Here is a 17,393-nt window from a genome sequence, read left to right as displayed (position 1 = left end):
GAACCTGGACTATGACAATGCTCCAGACGAGGAAGAGTCCTCACAGCCCAACTGAACTGATATATTGTCAAGGGCAACTTCAAAGTTGGTTACACAGTGTCTGTGGACAGGCACACATTGCTGTCAGTCCTTTGCTCTCTAGAATACTAGCCTCGTGAGTGCCCTGAAAAAAGAAAAATGTCGCACTGACTAACCAGACCGAAGACCATTATAGGAAGAAGAGCAATTTATGTGTGCATTGACCTTGGAGAATGACACTACGACAAAGCTTTCACGGGATAACAGCACTCAGGGATCATGTCTCTGCCTTGACTTACAAAAATGGGTACCGGGCAGATCTACACTGTCATAAGCAGCTTCCCTCCCCTACCCCTCTTGAAGCAGAAGAGTTGAGACTGCCTTTAGACAGGGAGCAGTAAGGTGATTGCAGGATATCACACAGTTGGGGAATCCACTAAACCATAGGATTAGCTACCATGGCATAGCAAGATGGCTGCCGAGAACAGACTCCACCCAGTTATAAGATTCCAAACCTTTATGTACAGAAGCTCCTGAACACACTAATTAATGACTGCATTAGTTGCTTCTGGTTAGGAAGTGGCCTCCAGTTAGAATAGCTCTTGACTCTTCCTGCCATCCTGCCAGCTGCCATTCATCTGAGCCTAGACTGTGAGTAACAAAGGTTTAGACAGCTGATTTCTCTTAACTGTTGAGAATGGGAAAACGATGGAAGAGGAACGGTTTCATAAATGTGACAGTAGCCGGGAGACACTTTCCCGAGCTCCACATGACTGGAAGTGACTGGAGTGAGGTAGTTCTTATATCCCCCTCCCCTTCAGGAAGTCACCAACAGAAGCCTTGGAACCACCCAATCTGCTATAACCTCCAATGGGTCAGTATTTTATAAATAAGCTGCATTTAAGGTCTACATGTCTGGTTTTATAACAGAATGAATTTGAAATGTGTATGCCGTTAAAACAAAATAAGAATGAGCCTTTCTTGGAGAAATACAAAATCAATGTCAACACTACTCACTCAGAAGGAGAGGATTCAACACAATGCTGACAGAAGATGTTTCATCGATTAACTTATTTCTTCATTCATTAAATTAAATAGCATTAAATTAAAACCACCCCAAATCCCACTACCCAGAGACAGCCACTGCTGGCCTTTACTAGTCACAGAAAGTCAATACAGACAGTGTGTGCTGGAAATGACCTATGCTTCCCATTGTCCCTCCTCATTCAAAGAAATGTCCAAACCTTTGCATCACTACACAAAACCAGCCACAGCGAGTTTCTGAGAAAATGCCTTAACTTTCTGAAAACAATATTTTATAAATTGCAGACTCTTGGACAATTTTCTGTGATAGCCCCTCAGTGTTTTATTATCTGTCATGTCAGGAGATGAGGAAATATGTTTTTCTGACTCAAATTAAGCTTAAGAGCTGTGGGGATAGCTGTCAACACATAGACTCAATGTATTTTTTTTTTTTGCAAGGCCAAACACCCTGTTGGCTGTATTTTCTGTTTTGAAAGTTACTTCTGACTCCATTCAGTAGAACTCAGAGCCCAGAGGCTTAAAAAAATGATTGTTTAAAAGAACAGAACTATTCAAATGATTCTAATTAGATTATATACTAAACACACAGTTTTCTAGGCCAATGAAAATAATATTCAAATTAGTTACCGTATGACAGAGGCACACTATCTATTTCTGCTTAGCTGTCCTCTAGGTATAGCTAGGCAGTATTTATGCACTACCTTGTCCCTCCTTTTCCTCCTTCAGTCCATGTAAAGGGGCCTGTTTATTTGCTGGAAAGGAGGCTGTAACCGCAGCAAACATCATGGGAGGGGAAGGAGCATGTGACTTTACCAAAGATCTTTGTCAGACTTGATCAAACATCTTCCTAAAGAAATGAATTTAAAAATTTTGGCTTGCCTCTTCTCCGGAGAAGGAAACAAATCCCTGTCTTTAGGATGTGCTGAACTTGACATTTTAGCCTTTGATGTACTAATATTGTAGCTAGTATGAAAGCACATCATTTATATTAGTATATATAATGCTATATATAATAAATAAATGTAACTATACTATAAGTAAGAATTGTTAGGAAATAAATACAATAAATTTTGGGGGGTTTTATGGGGGGGTTAGTTTTATGTTGCTGACATAAAAGTTTATCAGTTGGTCAGGGTGTGGTGATAGACACCTTTAAGCTCAGAACTAAGGAAAGGGAAGCAGAAGAATAATTAAAAATCTTTGGGGATGGAGAGATGGCTCAGAGGCTAAGAGCTTGCCTGCTCTTCCAAAGGTCCTGAGTTCAATTCCCAGCAACCACATGGTGACTCACAACCATCTGTAATGAGGTCTGGTGCCCTCTTCTGGCCTGCAGGCATACACACAGACAGAATATTGTATATATAATAAAAATAAATAAATATTTTTAAAAAATAAATAAAATAAAAATCTTTGATGGCTTAGCTTTCTCTATAAATGACAACAGTGTAGAACAATTAATACAAAATGCATGAAGTTTCACAACACAAATGATATATTTGTGCTTGTTATTAACATTCCTTCTCTTTATAACAAGAGTTAATTAAATTATTATATGCAATAAATTAATTTGACTTTATATAATTCATAAAATCTCCATTCTATATACCTTTGTTTGCATTAATAGTTTAAATTTTTACTCAGTAGCATAAATATTCACCTACATGTGCATATTAGGATATCTTTTGAGGAGAACGAATCAGAAGGCTGTTATCTCAAAATAAATATAAAATGAGCTGGGTGCATTGGCACACAACTGTAATCCTGGTAATTGAGAGACTAAAGCAAGAGGTTTTCCAGTTAAAGTACAATCAACAAACGAATCTGAGGCCAGCCTGAACTACAGTGAGACCCTTCCCCAAAAGGCAAGAAAGACAGAGACAGAGACAGAGCTGAGGAGACCCTGCCACAAATGGAGACAGAGAGAAGGAGAGAGAGAGAGAGAGAGAGAGAGAGAGAGAGAGAGAGAGAGAGAGAGAGAGAGAGAGAGAGAGAGAGAGAGAGGTCTGTGGGGGGCAGAGAGAAGTGCAGCCATGTAGCTCAGCAGAAGAGCATGCACCTAATGTGTTCAAAGCCCTGGGTTTGACCCCAAGAACTATTAAAAAGAAAGACGAGAGTAGAGAAGGGAACAGAAGGGATTCGTTCCCGTTTGTTAGGCAGCCAGTGTCCACTACGAAAGACATATCTGGCCATGGGATATTGCCAACCAGGCCAATCACAAGAAGGAACTCCCAGGTGCTATCTGTAAAAGTGTTTATGGATCTTGGTGGAAGGAAGCTTCAAAATATTCATGCCCGTCTATTTTTAAAAACGCAGTTTGAGCGCTGGCAAAAAGGCTCGGGGAGTAAAAGCCCTCGCTGAGCAATCCTAATGGCATGAGCGCCATCCCGAAAACCATGGAAAGGTGAAAAGAGAGACCTGACATCACAGGGTTGACCTCTAACCTACACACAACCATGGCACATGCACACCCATACACACACACACACACACACACACACACATCTGCGCACATGCATGCACACAAACACACCATCAAATATCAACAATTTTAATATTACAGTTTCTAGAATTGTAACGAATACAAAAGAGCTGTATTATTCTTATATTTTTATGGAGAACTCTGATGGTAATAAAGTTTCTTAGGCTACTTCACATCACTGGTGTGACTTTCTGTTCTGAAGCTGTGAATTGACTGTATCACTTGAAAAAAAAGATCTCTTTTGAAAGCAACAAACATCCTTGGTAAGCTATAAGATCACTAAGTTTCGTCATACTGGTTTTCAACTGATGTGCTATGTCAACTCTTGTTTTGGGGTGCAGACCTTTAATGCCTGAGGAATGCAGAGTCACGGTTCAACCTGCGCAGACCCTGACCTCGGATTGCTCCCGGCTCTGTCGGAATGGCTACTACACCCCCACGGGCAAGTGCTGCTGCAGTCCAGGCTGGGAAGGAGACTTCTGCAGAATTGGTTAGTATTTCTGTTATCATCTGGGACACTGAAAGTGGCCCTTGGTGCTTGAGAAACCAGCATCACCAATTTCAAGAGCCATCTAGCATACAGTGGCTGGCGCTTTACAATATCTCTTTCTGAAGGTACGAATGGAATCTTTCCTGTTTTAATATAGGTAGTTCATATATTTCAGTTAATCATAAGCATAAAAGATCTTTAAATGATTGGATCCCTTCACAAAAGAAGAAAAATGAAAACAGCACACCACAGAGCTACATTTGCAGTGTTCACACCGCTAAAGAGTTAGCGCTTGCCAAAGCCCTGGCCAAGTGCAAGCCTTTTCCAGACACCCCACCAATGCCCACTCTAGCCTCTCTGCTTGCATTCCACTGTGGCATGCTGGGAGCAGAGGTTCTCGGGGTTGGGGGAGGGTCTGGCTAAAAGGGGAGAACGTAGTTATCTAGGTGCATGTTCAAGACTCTTCTACTCCGCTCTGCCCCGTGCCTCGTCATAAAGTGCACAGCGACTCAAAGGGACCGAAGCACATCTGTGTGCAAGGCTCTATCCCTTTGTGTGAGATTCCCTCCATTTTATGCTATGTTAAATGCTAATTGGTGTGAAGTTAAAAAAAAATGAATAAGGGCTAGAGAGACGGCTAGTGGTTAAGAGCACCAGTTGCCCTTCCAGAGGTTCTAGGTTCAATTCCCAGCACCCCCTACAGGGGGATCTGATGCCCTCTTCTGTCCTGCACACACACAGAAGGACAGAGCACTCAGATACATAAATAGATTAAAAAGGAAAAGTGAATGACCTGAGAAACTTAAATACAAATTCAGCAAGGAGTGTGCACGCATTAATCACAAGTGATCTTGACCCGTATGGTCTCACACAGCAAAATATACCCTGCCAATGAAAACCAAAATCCAAATTAATATTTAATATTTCTCTTGGCTCATAAATGCTGCTTTTTTATTCCAAAGATGTATTTGTTTCAAGATATATTACAATTATGACTTGTCCATCTCACACATTGCCTAACAAAAACAACCAATACTTAAGAGTCATATAGACAGTACATGTTTCAGCTTAAACAATCAATACTTAAGAATCATATAGACGGTACATATTTCAGCTTAAATTGCTTTTGGCCTTTAGTAACATTACTAAGACCTGATTAGAGGTGAGAGGCATAATTACAACTCAGCAGAGTCCAGGTAGCTAATCAGAACAAGAGCATCTACTCTGATGACCAGTTCCATCTCCCTCTTGGTCCGTTGAGCACAAAATTAAGAATCAGTGTACGAATGCAATGATAGTCATATGCCAGGGTATTGTTCCTCACTTCTTTTTGTGTTTGATATGTACTCCTCTTAACCCCTTGTTTCTTCACAGAGCAGCCAGTTCTGTTAGCTCCATTGCACTTTGTCTAACTGCTATGTTACCTCAAACAAATGTAGGTTAAAAAATATTTTCTGAGCATCTTCTCTGGGCAGCATGCTTAAACTGGGGGTGAACAAATTGTGTTAAGTACCAATATGTTATACAGTGTCTTGTCTTAATATTCACAAAAAGAGAAACATGTTCATGTTGGTTCATTTTGGTTAACATTTGTTTCTATAGAATCTTCTCAACTAAGATTTTCTCCTGATTAAGTTTAAATATTTTCAATAAATAAGAAAAAAAACAGGACACTTTATAAAAGTAATCTGAGATGTCTCCAATGAGGAGTTTTATTTATACACCCAGGTGGTTCACACATCTTCCATAAATTTGATAGAGAAAATTATTTTCATTTTTTCTTTATACTTTCTTTTCCATGGGTCAGTTTCGGAGTGATGAATTTTCAATACTGTATCTGAAGAGACAAAAATAAAAGTGATCCCAATCTTGACAAGGAAATGTATTCAAAGAATTTTATTTTGTCTGTGGTGGCTCCACCCCCAGACTTACCAATCAGTGACAAATAATGACTCTATCAAACTGTGTCTCTCCGTACCATTTTAGCGGTATACCTTTATGTTTTCTTCCTCTATGATAGTAGAAAAAAATGATTTAATAAACAGACTCTATGCTGTAAAACAGCCCTAAAGAGCACTGTTCAGAAGGCCCTCTGCCAGGCTCTTGCACTGAGCCCAGGGTGGACTTTAGACATAATCAGAGACCAATGTGCCTGTTCATCCTGTCTTAGCAAGGGAAGCAGGGATTGCCAGGGAGACCAGATGCCAGCTACTGCATGCAGCTGCAGTCCCAAACTGCCTTTATTTCAGTATCACAGTGGAAGTGCTCCAGCCGGTGTCCCCTTTCTCAAGGCTAGCCTCTCTCCTCCCATGCGGTCCTACCCTGGAGAAAGGGAATTGCTGTTGCTGAAATGCCCCTTGGAGCAGGAGCTGAAAGGGCTGACATTTTTGTTAGTGCCAGTTCTTCAAATGACCGCAATAGTTTCCCATGAGCCCTACTTCTCAGTGTGCTGACACCCGGACAGTTAGCTCAGTTCCTGTCCCTAAAAAAGCTTCATGTCTGGAAACTGCCCTGCTTGTATATGCCTCTGCCCACCATTTTGTGACTGTCTTCCGCCTTCTTTTTCTACCTTTCCTTACTAATCAAATACTTGACCTCATACGTGGATGGCTTCTGACATGAAGATTAAGAATACTATGTTGTTTTCTTTCTTGCAGCCAAATGTGAGCCAGCATGTCGTCACGGAGGGGTCTGTGTGAGACCGAACAAGTGTCTCTGTAAGAAAGGCTATCTTGGTCCTCAGTGTGAACAAGTGGACAGAAGCATCCGCAGAGTTGCCAGGGCAGGTATTCTGGATCAGATCATTGACATGACATCTTATTTGCTGGATCTTACAAGTTACATTGTATAGTTTCTGGGACAGTCTGAATATTTCTTCCTGGTGGGCATTTATTTGATCTTGTCATTAAAAAGAGAGACTCTCCTCCTGCTACACACTCCTGTGAGTTCATTCTCTTTTAGTAACTTAAAAGCAATTTCCAGAAATGTGCAGATTTCAGTGTGTATGTTGCACGTTTGTTCACATACACACATACACACGTGTGCACACACACAATCCCCAGACTCAAGGTTGTATAACAGATGGTTTTGATTTGTTTTTTTTTTATTTTTTAATATCTACTTCCTTGTGTGGAGTGCTTCACATGGAAGTTCCATTGCGGATTGATCACAGAATGTTTATGGCATCAGAAGATATTCTTTTAGTTCCTGGGAAATTTCTGTCTATAATTACTAAAGTCAACCATAGTAGGCTTTCGAAATGTTATTGTGCAATGTGGTGGAAATATTTTTATATTAAAGGTCTATAATAAGAGAGCATGTTTCCAAACTCCTTGGTGAATTTCCGAACAAGCAACTTGATGTAAGGTCGTCAGCTTCATTTTGGGTGATGTGTCTATTACAGAATGTAACGCATTTACCGTTTTATTTGACAGATCAATATAGTTACTTCAGCTGAATCTCAAGATGGTTTTCAAATGTTTTTTGATTAAATCAGAATGACCTATTTGAAAAAGCAATCTTCATGAATAGACCGCTTCTATTGTATATTTTGTGTAACAATAGGCACTGGGTTTGTGTTACATATTTATATTTATATTTTATTTTTATAATATAGACATCACCCAGATGAAACACCTTTACCCTGTCCTGTAAAATACTAAAGCTACATTTTCACCAGCTTAATTGGAAAGAAGGGGAGCAAGAAAGCAAATAGCCTCTAATGTGCTGTGGATCTAGTCTAGCAGTGTGTCCTTATGCCGACATGTAATCACGCTGGTCAGACGGAAAAGCGAGGAAGCAGCCAGTCCTTCCAGAGCGCCAGCGTTGCGCACTCATGAAGTGCTTTCCCCACAGCCAGTCTGTCAGTCTGAGGGATTAAAAGCTTATGGCGTGCACTCTGAATCCACCCTCCATGGAGAATGACCTGCTTGTTCATAGCCAGCTCAGCTTGTGTAGGCTGCCAAATGCACAGATTCTTAGGATCCTCATTCTTGACAACACAAACTCCCAGTGCATAGGTTCCTTCACGATTCTGGGACAACACCCTTTGGTTCTTGCCTCGATCAGTTTCCTATAAATGCCCTGTTCAGATTTTCTTAAAGAAATAATGTACTCTAAACTTAAATTACAAGCATCTGACAGGCATTTTTCTCAATGGTTTTCCGTTTGCCATCTTTCCATGTTTGGGTTTTTAACAGTGTATAAGGGTTTTTGTACTACTGACTGTGATAAGCACACACCCTCTACCCTGACATCCATTCCTATGGAATCCAAATTGTAGAACCGTGTAAGTGCTCAGCACTGGATGACATTACACACAGGCTCCTCATCTTCAGGAATATGAGTCTTAATTCTGAAACAACAGCAGTCTCCCGGATAGTAGTCCTCTGTTGTTTTAAGGGAGAGAATTGCAATTACATTGTGGATTCTAAGGAATTCTAAGGAATCCACCACATAGAACAATTCGTTGACTCCACTTACTCCTGTCTTCCATATATGATTACTTGGGGTTCCAGTGACCTCATAACCAATGGAAATGGGTTGAGGAATCTTGGTGCTTAGTGAACAATAGCCTGCATTAAGAAGTGCATGCACAATTGTGCACAATTTAGCTTCAATTGACAGTCTATTCAGAGAAGTCTTGGGACTAAATGAGCATGGAGACCAAATTGCCCTCTTACCCCAAAAAAAGGGTGGTCCCTCCAGTCGCACTAGCTCTCCATTGGCCCAGCACTGTGATAAATCTCGCAATGAACCATGCAGTAGCCTGCATCTGTAGGTGAAGAGAAATCCCTTGTCTCTGTGGCTTTCTGTTCGTAGTCCTTTCACTGAATTCCATCACAGAAAGGTTTACAATTTAAAAAAAAAAAAAAAAAGGAAAAACTGCCCTGACCACCATTTTTGTAAGCGGACCTTCCTCTCAAATCATCCTGTATTCAGCATGGGTGACATTGACAGAATGGAAATGACTCATGAAGAAGCCAGCTGTCTGAATCTGTCAGATCGTACAGTTTTATTACACATACCCCCACTCACAGTTTGAGCAAAACCAAGAAGAATACCCCCTGGAAATCCAGCAAAGTCTTAAAGCCCAAGTGCTTCTTTTTACATCTTAAAGAGATGCTCCATTGGTAGGCATTCTACGCAAGCAACCTAGACAGAGCTGTTTTACATAGCTCTCTTTCAAGTGACGTAGAGATGTTATTGCCTTTCCTATAATGAGTTATCCAAATGTAATACCAAATTCTCTTTATAGAAAATAGGATATTTAACCCAAGCAAAGGGTCTCTAGACTCCATTCTTTCTGTCCTTAGGAGGAAAGTAGATAACAGTGACTATAGATGACTATGTGTTTTAGACTACATGACCAATTCTAAAATCTTCTTTGACCTCTTCCCTGAAGTTATTTTTTTAAATTTATGATTGGGGATTATCATAAATGATTTGTGAGAGATAGATGGGAATTGGTTAAAAAGTATGAGCTAAGAAAAATAAATGTTTAATCATTTAAAAGTCAAAATCTACCCATCTAACAAAGCACACAATCTAAAACGGAAGAATGTCGTTTATGTGAACACTGTTGTATATGACAAAGAAGAAACAAACAGTTACTATTCCCTGCCCATCCTATAGCTTAGCTCCAGGTACCAGCTAAGTGTGAAGTAGCCCTCCTAGCAGTATTGTTGCCAAACTTTTGCCCTGATTCAAAGCATATAAATCAATGATAGGAAAACTAAGTATCATTAAATTTCAAAGGAGAGACATTTAGGCAAGCTCAGTGATGGCAAAAATGCTTTCGTTCATACCTTCTCATGTTAGGATCTTCCTTAAGGTATTGGAAGATATTTCGCAAGCTTACTCGGAAGTTTCTACAATTTAACTGATCAGTTTCATGAAGGATGGGCAAAGAAATCTATGCATGTCTACAAAACCCAGCTAGAAAACTATTCCTTATCATTTGCATGGCTCTGAGTAGTGATGGCTTCCCTAGTGGCCGTCTTGTGAACTGCTACAGAATAACATACTGTCATTTTGTTTGTTTCTGACCTTTGTTTTAATATCTGAACCACAAAGGATCCAAGGAGTCCACTCAGGGTGAGAAAATGAGGTAGGAGGTGGCTGTGCAGCTGAGGTCTTTCCGAGCACACAACAAATCTGCTAGGAGTCCCTCTTCTTTCTCTTAGCACAGGAAAGAAGCCCAGGTTAAGTTGGTAAGGGGAGGAAGTATGCCAGTCAAGAAGGTATATCACTTTACAATCTGAGCCTCTGTCTAGAATGTTACCTAAGTTTTCTCCACCCTCACCCTTCTCTGCTCCTCCACCCATATCTACCATCTCTCTTTGGATCTCTTCTTCCTCTACTCTCCTGCATTTTATGGTGGTTTTCCCTAAACAGACACACCACGTATGCCTGTCATGACATTGTCCTGGGACACATACCTATACATTTTGTTGAGGCTTATTTTCATTTGTTTCCTCTCCTGGAGCCACGCTGACTTAAGTTCAGTATCACTAAGAAGAGTAGAAAAATAGCGCAGCAGGCTGGTCTATTGCAGTCATTGAAAGAAATGACAAAAAGCACACAGATCTTCCAGCGTAGCTGCCCCATGCCAGTCTTCTAGCAAAGTCACCAGAAAGACAAGGAGACCCACCTTAGTAGAGAGCTTGAGATGACAGGAGGGACACTCCTAGCTACTTCCTATCAAAGTGACAACCATCTTTGATTTCTTCAAAGTCTACTTTGAAGAAAACGATTTCAAATCCACTTGGCAGGAAACTAGAGTCTTGGTGATGATGACCTCAGACACTTGTCTGCGTGGCAGAGAACTCAACCAAAGTTATATGCCCAGAAAACAAACACATTTTTATTCCCTGAGGGAAAGTGGTGGCACTGCTTCTGGGAACATTGATGGATTCCCATCAGCAAGCTCCCCTTTTCATATTTGAGACATGCATTTGCTCCGTCTTTCTTTGTCACACCAGCACAACTGGGCCACACATCCGATTAGAACTATGACATGCAGTGAGATACAAGGTCTAAGAGCAGACACATCTAGATGTTGAGAACATGTTCTTGGAGCCTGTCAGGTATGGGTCTTAGCAAGTCCTGCCTGTCTTCCTTGGTGCCATCTCCTCTGAGTAACTTCTGGAATGGGCTTGAAGTCGCCTTCTAGAAGAATACAAAGGACTCATGGGAAGATGAAGTGGAGCTAGATGCTTGATCCCCCAAAATTCTAGCAACCTTGGAGAGATTTCTTCATTTATGAGATTGGCATTTCCTTAAGTTCTATTAAGTGTGAAGCCAAGATCCACCCATTCTTTACCTTATTTTCCCATACAATTTATTTAGGGCATGTATCAGCCAATTGAAAAGATGCAAATAAGTAATAGATTTCTTGCATCAATAAAAAGCCTTATACCTAAAATTTCTCATTTGTTTTTGTCAGTCAACAGTAAAAATTTTAAAAACGGTACTAATTCAGCATTCATTCTAAGGTAATTTTTTCATATCCATCACAAAGTAAGATGTCATTGTTTATTCAGGGTTTTCTTTTCTGAATATGTATTCTTTATAGATTTGAAATACATATATCCATGTCCTGGCAAGTAAACATACCTATACATAGTATATTATCTCAGTTGGCTATCATTCTTTTAAGTAAAAAGAATAGCTTTTTATCATCTAATATATATAATCTAATGTATATATTTAATTTTTTTCTCTATAGTATATGTATATTATATCTCAATAATATATATACACTATATATTATGATGGAAATTCACAGTGGCCAAATAATTTAAGTTTTTTCTTCTCAGTTAGAAATTCAATCTTAAACATTTCTCTCTGAACTGAAAGCTGGCTAATTAGTCGTTTCCATTCACACGAACGAGGTGTGATTAGGCTGGGTATGGTCTGTGTCAGAATAAACATTGGATGCTTCTTTACCCCATAATCTTAAAATCTGGGCATGACTTTTCTAGAATGAACTAAGAATCCATATTCAGAGGGCTCATTTCATCATATTAATTTGAGAAGCTAAACTGACAAGCTGATGATATCAGATATCCCTCTTATCTTTTTCTACTCAGAGGATGTGTATGAACCTGCATGCTGCTAAGAACCGTGAAGTAACAGTTATACTGAAGTACTGTAGAATTCGGGAAACTTGATTCTCTGGGACAGGCTAACAGACTACTATTTAAAATAAATCTACCTAATTAGAATGAAAAAAATTATTGAATCATGACCATAAGCACAAAAGAATTGTAATAGAAAAATCTCGTGTCCTCTTTGGATTTATCTGTGATTGTTAAGTTTTTTGTTAAATGTTAAGGGGTGGTTTTGTGTTTGAATCTTCTCACATATTTTGGTGTTTTGAGTTGTCTATTTCCCTCAGGTTATTGACAATTAAAGCGGTCTGTCCACATGTTACAGGACATTTCAGAACCATTTCATCCTTGGGTTTCTGTTAATAAGAGGCAGCAGATACTAGGAATGATTAAGAAGCCCAGGTGCAAGTTGAAAGGGTCAGGACTAGGCTAGGAACTCTTTATGATTTCTAGAACATTCTAAAAATTAATATGCATGGCTACTGGCTCACATGATCCTCCAGAGTTTGAACTAATCTGGTTTCACTAAATCGATCTGTAAAAGTATGCAGTTTTCCTTGATTCAACCAGCAATCTATTCATTAATGCAATATAAATGCTGAAGTGCCTCGTATAATCTCCCACCATTGAGAGGCGAGGGCATCCGCAAGGACAGGGCTGGAAGTTCACTGGGATGATTAAGATGTCCAAAACAGAAGAAACTCTCACTTCAACTAGCTCCAGCTTGCCTGAGCCTTAGACCCCAGCAGCGCTGAGTAGTACAGATGGTCTCAAGTTCATCTCTATGTATCTGTACATGTCCACACACCTGTGTATATATATATATAAATATATATATAATTTATCTATCTGTACAAACACTACATATGTATACACACTATCTATGTAATATATAATATATGTATAATGCATATAAATTCTAACAAGTGTATTTGTGTTATCTTTAAAAAATAGAACAACTGTATCTTGAAAAGTGGTAAATGCAGAGAATTGGCTTTATTGTTGATCTGTGGATTTAATGTTTTGTAGGTGAAAGGATGTTTTAAGTGTATAATGTCTTTTCTTAATTTAATATATTTATGTAAATGCATGCCTGAAATTTGATTAGATTGGCTGTGTTTTGTGTCTTAACATGATCAAATGTATTAAACTTTATCTTATGACTTCATGTTATGTGCCCTTTCAAAATTTGTTTTTATTTTAAACTTTTAAAAAGTTCCTCCTAAATTTTCAGACTGGTTGTCACACAAACACTAGTTTTGAAATAGTCTATATTCAAGCTACTTGTAAATGTTATTGTTTTTTGTCATTATTATGTTCTAATTTTAATATTTCCCATCCAAATTATACCTAATGTCAGAGTCAGTTTCATTGTGTAGCTATATTAGGCATCAGAAGATAGGTCCTTATTGGTCTATATTTGTTCTAAGTTACGACGAACCTGGTCAAGTGAAAGCTAAGACATAGAGAACAAAGAAGAACATGTGTGATACAGGGCCCCATAGTGAAGGAAGAAGCACATGGGGACAGGGAACAGGGCTAAGGCAGGTACCCCCCACCTCTTTGGCCTTGTTATCTGGCTTTTACCTTAATTGAAGCAATTTTTTTTTTTGGTCATAAGTCCGATTGGTAGAGCTAGAGAGATGACTCCGTGGTTGACAGTCCCGACACAAAGTTGATCCCCAGGACCCAGGCGGCAGCTCACAGCCATCTGTCGCTTCAATCCATGGGCTCCCATACCCTCTTCTGACTTCCAGAGGTGCCAGGTGTGCCTGCACATGGGCACATCGGGCAGATAATTGCGCATACGTGTTTTCAAAAGACTGACGAGTGAATTTGAGCTGATATTAGAAGAGCAATCTACTTCCATCTCAACCCCCACCCCCATATTCCTAAATAAACACAGCTCACTAGCTTCCTGAATGGCAGCTTTTGTAAAAGATTATTGTTAAGAGAATAAGACATGTAGTAAGATCCATTCATAAAGCAGCCCAGAACTTAGGTAGCAAAGATTATTGCTAAGAGAATAAAACACGTAGTAAGATCCATTCATAAAGCAGCCCAGAACTTAAGTTGCTTCCTAGAAGTTTAGGCAAAATGACATCAGGAAAGCACCTTTTATCTGGTTCCCAAAGGGACCCAGGAAGCACCAGAGACATCCTTCGGTCACTTTACTTCCAGCTGTTAAAGCACATCCCCCTGCCTCAGCCCACAGATCACGTGACTCCTGCATGTGTCTGCCACATTTTGAATCCCTCACAGGCTACACACACAAGTAAAATAAAAAAAAAAAAAAAGTGTGCACACAGCTAGAGATGGAAGCTGTCTTGCTTTTACTGATCTCTCTGGGTTCCTCCTGGGTCCCTCATTTGGCTTCTCAGCTCTGCGATCACTGGTTAAATGAATTCCTTGCTTGAAATTCTGTAATCTGTGAACATCTAAAGTTGCTTCCATGCTGATTTTAAAGCTCTCAATTGATACATACGTTAACATGTGCTTTGGAGAGGGGTGGGAAGCAAGATGGCGCTCCTCAATGAGAATGGGACATGGCAGGATAGGACTGTAGCTAAGCAGCAGGGTGCTCACGTAGCGGGCTCAAGCCCCTCCCTGGGTTCCATCCTCAGCACCACAAAAAGATGAGAGTAGAATAAACAGATGAGAAGAAGACGAAGACAAAGACGAAGACGAAGACAAAGCAGAAGCAGAAGCAGAAGCAGAAGCAGAAGCAGAAGCAGAAGCAGAAGCAGAAGCAGAAGCAGAAGCAGAAGCAGAAGCAGAAGCAGAAGCAGAAGAAGAAGAAGAAGAAGAAGAAGAAGAAGAAGAAGAAGAAGAAGAAGAAGAAGAAGAAGAAAGAAAAAGAAAAAGAAGAAGACATGCTGAAATGTTCTCTGGGATGTCATAAGAATCTGCTCTCTTGAACCCCAGTATGAGCACAGTAAAATGAGGAAATGAGGTTAGGAAAATATGGAAGCTGTACGTTTCCAAGGTCTCTACTGAGAGCAAAGGTGCCAGTCAGTAGCCATCACTGAGGATTCACACAGGCTATATTCGTAAAGCAACTACCAGCTTCAGTTTTCTCTGGGCATCACAGTCAGCGTGAAAGTTTTTTCTATGCACTTGCCTCTTTACACTTACACTTTGAAAAAGAGAAAAGAAAGGACATTTGGGCCTGGAGAGTTGGCTCAGTGGTAACATGAGTTAGGATCCCAGCCCCTACATATAAAGCCAGGACACAACTACACATGCCTGTAACCCCAGCACTGGAGAGACTGAGACATGGATCGTCAGCCAGCTTAGCTGAAAAGGTAAGCACTAGGTGCAGAGGGAGACCTTACCTCCTAAAATTAAGGTAGAGAATGACATAAGTGATGGATGAGGGTCATCTGTCTATGTGTTACTTTCATTGGTTAATAAAGAAACTGCCTTGGCCCTTTAATAGGACAGAAAATTAGGTAGGTGGAGTAGACAGAACAGAATGCTGGGAAGAAGGTAGTGAGGCAGATGCCTCAGGCAGTCGCCATGCCTCTCCTCTCTGAGTCGGACACTGGTTAAGATCTCTCCTGGTAAGCCACCACCTCGTGGTGCTATACAGATTACTAAATATGGGTTAGTCAAGATGTGAAAATTAGCCAATAAGAGGCTAAAACTAATGGGCCAAGCAGTGTTTAAAAGAATACAGTTTCCGTGTAATTATTTCAGGTAAAGCTAGCCAGGTGGCAGGAAGCGGCCCGCCGCCTCATCCCAACACATAAGATACCTCCAAATTAGCTTCTGGCTTCCACATTGTATGTGCGTGAGCACGTGCACACACACATATACACACACTCACTCACACAAGCACACTCATGCATAGACACACTCACTCATGCAAATACGCTCATTCATAGACACTCACTCATACACACTCATTCATATGTACATACAGACACACACACCAACATGCTCACTCATACAGACAGACACATACACTCACATATATATATAGTCATACAAATACATTCACTCATACACACACATGCTCACTCATACACACACACACACACACACACACACAAAGCATATTTGAAACTGATGTCCTATTTCCTGAGAAATATAACCTTAAATACCAGCCACAAGTTAGTGCTTCATTTAAAATTTACCTTTTTTTTCCTATTTAGCACTCAAATAGGTGTCTCTAGAGATTAAATTGTACCATCCTTCAAAGAAATGAAAGGATAAAAATAAGGCAAACGCTGTGAATGAAGTATTTCTAATGTGTTTTCATAATTTGATATATAGTTCACTCCTATGTGCCATTTTTTATAATTAACAGAATTTAAAAGGGAAGGGGGACGGGGGAAGGGAGCGAAAGGCTGGGTTGGCAGTGACTATGAGGCTCCTTCGGGGACTGTGCCAGCATCAGAAGCCACTTGAGCTCAGACTTGGAATTTAATAAGGTGCTGTCAGATTCCTCTGACATATTTACAACCTTGTAATTAAGACCCCTTGATGCAAAATCCATGTGCTTCATGGAAAGCAACTTTGCTTATCTGAGACACTCTGCTCCGTGATCTCCAGCTACCAGAAGCCACGCATGCCAGGGACACTGGCAAGGACCCTGGGGGAAGGCTGTGAGGTGCAGATGCCAGGTCTGGATCTCGAATGGATTACCTGGTTGGTGTTCTTACACCTCTCACTACACTTGGGAATCAGCTTTCTTCTGTTAAAAAGAAGAAAACTAGGTTCCTTCCAAGCTGGGGTTGGGGAGACACCTCGGTAAGTTAGCTGCCTTCTCACTTAAGTCTCAGAACCTGAGTTTGGACCCCCAGCACCACACAAAAGCCCACCATATTAATCATCATATCAGGACACATCTCATACTCCAGTGAGACCCCGATCAGGTCAGCAACTCCAAACAAAATAGGCAAAACAGCAGCCCCCAGGTTCAATGACAAACTCTGTTTCAATAAATAACGTGGAAAGACAACTGAAGAATACACTGAATGTCAGCATGCCTTTATAGTCAAGCATGCTTCCCAGACACATGCACACACACACACACATGCACACACACATGCACACACACAGACAACGTACACACATATACACACAGAGACACACAAAGATACACACACAACATACACACACATACAGACAACATACACAAACATGCACACACAGAGAGAGACCAAATGCACGTATAATAATGTTAAGAGACATCCTTCTTCACCTTCCTCTTCTTTCCACCCCTCCCCCACAGTTCTTCCTC

At 40.3% G+C, this 17,393-nt stretch overlaps 1 protein-coding gene across 1 annotated transcript in view; it reads left to right on the top strand.

Annotated features, from left to right (window-relative positions):
* The window catches only part of LOC119802014 (hedgehog interacting protein), a 92,541-nt gene extending 79,228 nt beyond the window's left edge, over window positions 1–13,313 (top strand). Inside the window, exons 12-13 of the mRNA XM_038312845.2 lie at window positions 3,883–4,031; window positions 6,689–13,313. Of these exons, the coding sequence (XP_038168773.1) occupies window positions 3,883–4,031; window positions 6,689–6,882 (343 nt within the window). The 3' untranslated portion in view covers window positions 6,883–13,313. The remainder of the gene's footprint in view (window positions 1–3,882; window positions 4,032–6,688) is intronic.
* The last annotated feature ends 4,080 nt before the right edge of the window (window positions 13,314–17,393 follow it).

This window comes from Arvicola amphibius, chromosome 15 (assembly GCF_903992535.2).
Source record: "Arvicola amphibius chromosome 15, mArvAmp1.2, whole genome shotgun sequence".
In the NCBI taxonomy this organism is placed as follows: Eukaryota; Metazoa; Chordata; class Mammalia; order Rodentia; family Cricetidae; genus Arvicola; species Arvicola amphibius.
Note: the sequence above shows the minus strand (reverse complement) of the source record. Positions and strands in the feature narration are given on the sequence as shown.